General features: G+C 44.7%; 1 protein-coding gene across 2 annotated transcripts in view; it reads left to right on the plus strand.

Moving 5' to 3' along the window:
- Positions 1–5,715, plus strand: part of PPP1R9A (protein phosphatase 1 regulatory subunit 9A) — a 218,122-nt gene extending 212,407 nt beyond the window's left edge. For both annotated transcript variants that reach the window (XM_044293015.1, XM_044293017.1), the window contains 2 exons: positions 2,931–3,113; positions 3,816–5,715. In XM_044293015.1, coding sequence (XP_044148950.1) covers positions 2,931–3,113; positions 3,816–4,016 — 384 coding nt within the window. In that variant the 3' untranslated portion in view covers positions 4,017–5,715. The remainder of the gene's footprint in view (positions 1–2,930; positions 3,114–3,815) is intronic.
- Positions 5,716–6,000: the final 285 nt, after the last annotated feature.

Genomic DNA, 6,000 nt, shown 5'->3' on the forward strand with positions numbered 1-6,000 from the left:
TCATGCTGAGAGTTATAGGTTCACAGCAGGTAGAGTGCCGAAGGTTGCTGATCCATGGTCTAGATCAGGCATCCTCAAACTGCGGCCCTCCAGCTGTTGCAAAACTACAACTCCCAGCATGCCCGAACAGCCTACAGGTATCAGCCTACAGCAGGGTAATTGTGGGAGTTGTAGTTTTACAACAGCTGGAGGGCCGCAGTTTGAGGATGCCTGGTCTAGATGTTCCCAGGCCTGTCATGGTCAACTGCTTGTAAAGTTGTGCGCAAGCAGGCAGTGTCTCAGGATCCCATACACCGCAATCGCAGGTTCCATTAAAGTTACTGTGGATAACGTAAAAAAAAATAATTAATATTAAAAAAATTCCCTTTCTCAATTTTACATATAAAAATAAACAAGAAAAAAAGCATATGGGTATCGTTGGATCCCAAAATGCCCGATCTATTACAATGCAAAAATACCTTTCCTGCAAATAAATGTATGACTCAACATTTTGTGTTCATCTTGTTCCTCTGCACCCCCACCCCCACCCCGCCTTCTCCAAAAGCCTTCTCCATAATTTTTTTTTATAAAAGTGATCAAAAAGTTATACGTACCACAAAAATGGTGCTAATAGAAATTACCATTCTCCTTGCAAAAAACAGGCATGGCTATTTTTTTTATTTTCATCTTTTACATTTTCAAAATAACAAAAAAGGAAAAAGACCCGAAGCAAAAGTTTGTGCACCCTGCATGGTTAGTACCTAGTAGCACCCCCTTTGGCAAGTATTACAGCTTGTTCACTCTTTTTGTAGCCAGCCAAGAGTCTTTTAATTCTTGTTTGAGGGATTTTCATCCATTCTTCCTTGCAAAAGTCTTCCATTTCTGTGAGATTCCTGGGCACTGCTCTTTTGAGATCTATCCACAGGTTTTCAATGATGTTCAGATCAGGGGACTGTGAGGGCCTTGGCAAAACCTTCACCTTGCTCCTTTTGAGGTACTTTCAGGTTGCAATTTCCTTAGTTTGAATGTAAGAAATGGCAAGAGAAGGTCTGTAAGACTAATAAGAATTTGAAGGAAAGCTGTTTGTAGGATTGCGTTAAAGGCAAATCAGACTGCAAAAGACCTTCAGGAGGATTTAGCAGACTCTGTAATGTGTGGTAACATTGTTCTGTTGTTCAGTGACACCTGCATAAATATAGCCTTCATGGAAGAGTCATCAGAAGAAAACCTCTCCTGCGTCCTCACCAGGACCGATGAGGTTAAAATAGAACTCCTGGCCACAATTAGCAATAAGTATGTTTGGATTAAAAATGGCACAGACTTTTATGAAAAGAACACCTAAGCATGAGGGTGGATCAATCATGCTTTGGGGTTGCTGTTGCAGCCATTGGCACGGGGAACAATTCACAGATAGAGGGAAGAATGGATTGGAATGCAATTCCAGCAAATTCTGGAAGAAAACATAAAACTAGCTATAAAAAAGTTGAAGTTGAAAAGAGGATGGCTTCTATAAATGGCTAATGATCCCAAACACCCTGCAAAATCCACAATAGATGACCTCAAAGGGTCGTAGCTGAAGGTCTTACCATGGACCTCACAGTGCCCTGATCTGAACATCATTGAAAACCTGTGGATAGACCTCTAAAGAGCAGTACATGCAAGACAGCCCAGAATTCTCACAGAGCTGGAAGACTTTTGCAAGGAAGAATAGATGAAAATCCCTCAAACAAGAATTGAAAGACTCTTGGCTACAAAAAGAGTTTACAAGCTGTAATACTTGCCAAAGGGGATGCAACTAGGTACTAACCATGCAGGGTTACCAAACTTTTGCTTTAACTTGCTTTAAAGGGGTTATCTGAGGCTGGAAATGCCCCCCCCCCACCCCCATACGCCCGGGCCCTCACACTGATTTTACTTACCTGGCTTCCCGCTCCCTGCTCCGCTCCTGGTCCCCGCACGACCTCCGCTGCTTCTCCACGTGTGCGGATAAAAACATCGGAGAGATGGCGTTAGGGAGGTTCGTCCCTTCTGCCATTGGCTGCTAAGCCCCCCCTTCCCCCCGACACCAGATGTTTTCATCCATGGACGGGAAAAAGCAGCTGCTGCAGTGCAGGGACCAGGAACGGCGCAAGGAGCTAGGTAAGTAGAACCAGTGTGAGGGGCCCAGGCGTATGGGGGGCCATTTCCAGCCTCGGATAGACCCTTTTAACTGTTCACAATAACAGTAATTTTGACCAGGGGTGTCAAACTTTTGCATGCCAGTGTATATCGAGCACTGCAGCATATGATTTTCCATTTATAACTGGAGCTTTTCTTCTCCATCATCCATTATTTCTTTGCACCATCACCCTGAGGCATAGCTTGTAGCTTCTTGGTCTTGATGCAAAAAAGTGCATCTGAGACCCTCAGCCATTACAACCCATATATAATATTGTTGTCTTTGTATGTGGCAGAGGAGCTATAATAACACTAAATATGTCTTCAACCTCTGCATTTCCTAGTGTTATGGCCATGACCCATGTCATGCAACATCATGGCTGAATCACACCTCACTGCTCCATCATCATAGTTTACCATTGTGCTATCCACCACTATTCATTCGCTTATACCACCAGACCACAGTGCTCCACCCAGGGGTGGATTTGGCAGTTGCTTGAGTGCTGGTAAAGTCCACCCCTAGCTCCACCATCAGTCAACTATCTGGATTCTTTCACACATGGCATGACCTTTTGATTGGCATTTGTTCTCCTGAGACGTTCCACCATCTAGTTGCAGCTTGTACATCTGCCTTATCCACTCCTGGTGATACTCCACCATCTAGAATAAGATTAACCACCACCACCACCATTCATGTCTTCTCTGCCCCACATTTTATATAATGTATTGGAGACACCAGCAGATGAACCTCTAGACATTCAGAAGACTAACATCTTTTCAATTATTTTTTGCAGATTCTAGATGAAGGACAGTCTCCCAAACATAGTCATTGGCAAAGCCGTACTCCCTTAGAATGGACCACCCAACAAGTGACCAACTGGCTAATGACTCTTAACTTAGAGCACTGTGTTTCTGAATTCACGGCCCACAATGTGAATGGTGAGCAGCTTCTCCAGATGGACAGCTTAAGGCTTAAGGTAAGGAGAGAACTGCATGGAAGCAACCTATACATAGAAGCTCTGTCAGGGTTGCACAACCTTTTCCTCTATGAGGGCCATGTTGTCAGATTGCATGACTCCTAAGGACACCAATGAAAGTATTCTCTTCTGAGTCCTATTATGTGCCTTACACGTTGGAGTTCCACTTTTGGGTCTATTGGGAGGGTGCGGAAACACCTGAGCGGTTCGCAAATCCCAATGCACCACAATGGAGGGAGTGGCATCGGTGCGCAACCACCTCTTCCACTCTCTAGAGTGCAGAATAAGTTTGGGGAACCCCATTCTTTCTGTACATAGGAGTCCCAGAGATAGAAGCCCCACATTTTGAATATTTATGGAATATCCAGTCGGAATAACACTTTAAAGAATTACTCTGGGTAAAATTGATGCATTGTGTTATGCCAAGGGCAGGGCCTCAAATGGATAGCACCATATAGAGAATAGCAGTTGTGCAGCGCCCCCTGAGGCCTGCACTAGGCAGAACACAGTAACAGTGTTGCCTGCTTTGCCCATTTACAGAACTCCCGCCATGCAGTGCCCCCTTATCACACATTGCCCCCAAGGTTGAGCATATCTGTCTTCTAAAGGCTGGAAGCCAAAAAGGTTTACTGCATTAGACAGCACGGGGTGCCCCATGCCCATCTTTTCAGTGAACATCCTGTCTATCTCCTCTTGCTTTAGGCCCTTGGGGTAAATTCCCAAGACAGAACCATCATTAGAAGAAAAATCAAGGACATGAAAGTGACAATAGAAAAAGTCCGAAAAGCCAATGAAAAGATGGGGAAGCAAAAGGAGAGGCTCCAGAAGAAGGAGCAGCACCAGCAGCTAGAAAGGGTTCGACACGAGAACGCATCAGAAGATGCCGCCCAGAGCCCCCAATGAGCCATAACCTCTGGACTATGAGTGTAAATGGGACATTTCTATGACAAGAGTCTAATTTTTACTGTATCCAGAGGCATAACCATGCTGGTGCGGGGCAGGCGGACAACTTCCTAACATCTTCTCATTTTCATTCTGGTATTGTATTGGTCAATCATCGCTCCTCAGCCAAAGCTTCCATCATTATGAAGACTGCAGGAACCCCCGAAGCATCACCCTTTCCCTCTCATGGCCACAGAAACAAATCTGTATAGTTTAGGCGTTGTTGCCTGAATAAGCACTAACATAACCTGGATCATAACTCTTATATGTTGAGATGTAGGGCCTGTCACTCGCAGGCCAATATTTTACTGCTTAATTGCCTTTTTAGGACCAAAACTTTATTTTTTTTTACCTAAATCTCCAAATCGCCTTCAATCCTAGAATTAAAGAATACCATTCTGTCTGCCTGAAGTCACCACTAGAGGGAGCTCACTGCATACTGTTTATACATTGAACTCAATAATAACACTGTATGCAGTATGCTCCCCCTAGTGGTGACTGCAGGTAAAAGGGAATGTCATCTTTGAAATCTGTGAGTATGCAGGGGATTTGGAGCTGTGAATCAGAAGAACAAGCCTTTGACTGTTGTAAAGATATACAGTAATGAAAGCTCATTGAAGCTGGCCATAGACATGTGGTGACAGCTGGATGAAGGCTGTTTCCACCCCTGTTCCTGACCCTTTTGCATGTTTTTTTTCTGCATGGGGAGCGGTAAAAACCTTAACAGAAACAATTGAAAAAAAATCCATGGCCGATCCTTTTTATCCTTCGATAATCCAGGTTCTGTCGGCACACACAGACTTATGTCCTCAGCAGAACCTACTAAAATAAATGTCTATGGCCAACTTTAGCGGTTCCTTATCTACCTAGTATTAAGTGACAGGCCCACTTGTATTACCGTCATATAGACTCATTTGTCTGTCAACATTTTGCAGTATTCTGAAATTACCAGATGTATTGGGTATATCTATCATTTTCTTATATGCAGTAAAACCGGAAAATATATTGAGCGATATTTACAAAGAAGGTGTTAAAGGGGTTATCTCATGATTAATGTAAAAAATGAAAATTAGACGTCCTATAGTATATGACAATACCTTTCTAACAAGGCTAGAACCAGCCCCGTACCTCACATGGATCCTGAGATCTCCTCATTCACTGCTCTGTTAGATTCTCTTGAGGATCTCTATATCACATCTCATGGGTTGTGTCCATTCTTCTGCAGCTCTCTTCATATAACAGCTCAGAGGTTGTGTACCTTCTGCTGCAGCTCGCGCCCTATCACAGCTCAGAGGTTGTGTACCTTCTGCTGCAGCTCGCTCCCTATCACAACTCAGAGGTTGTGTACTTTCTGCTGCAGGTCACTCCCTATCACAGCTCAGAGGTTGTGTACCTTCTGCTGCAGCTCGCTCCCTATCACAGCTCAGAGGTTGTGTACTTTCTGCTGCAGGTCACTCCATATCACAGCTCAGAGGTTGTGTACCTTCTGCTGCAGGTCACTCCCTATCACAGCTCAGAGGTTGTGTACCTTCTGCTGCAGGTCACTCCCTATCACAGCTCAGAGGTTGTGTACTTTCTGCTGCAGGTCACTCCCTATCACAGCTCAGAGGTTGTGTACTTTCTGCTGCAGGTCACTCCCTATCACAGCTCAGAGGTTGTGTACTTTCTGCTGCAGGTCACTCCCTATCACAGCTCAGAGGTTGTGTACTTTCTGCTGCAGGTCACTCCCTATCACAGCTCAGAGGTTGTGTACCTTCTGCTGCAGCTCGCTCCCTATCACAGCTGAGGCGGTGGGTCGTTTCTCTCTACCTATCATAGCTCAGGGGGGTGTCCTTTAGGGTCCATTCACACGTCCGTAGAATGGGTGCGGAACGAATCCGGACCCATTTATTCTCTATGGGGCCGGAAGAGATGCGGACAGCACACAGTATATTTTTTTGAGAAG

Source organism: Bufo gargarizans, chromosome 5, assembly GCF_014858855.1.
Source record: "Bufo gargarizans isolate SCDJY-AF-19 chromosome 5, ASM1485885v1, whole genome shotgun sequence".
Taxonomy (NCBI): Eukaryota; Metazoa; Chordata; class Amphibia; order Anura; family Bufonidae; genus Bufo; species Bufo gargarizans.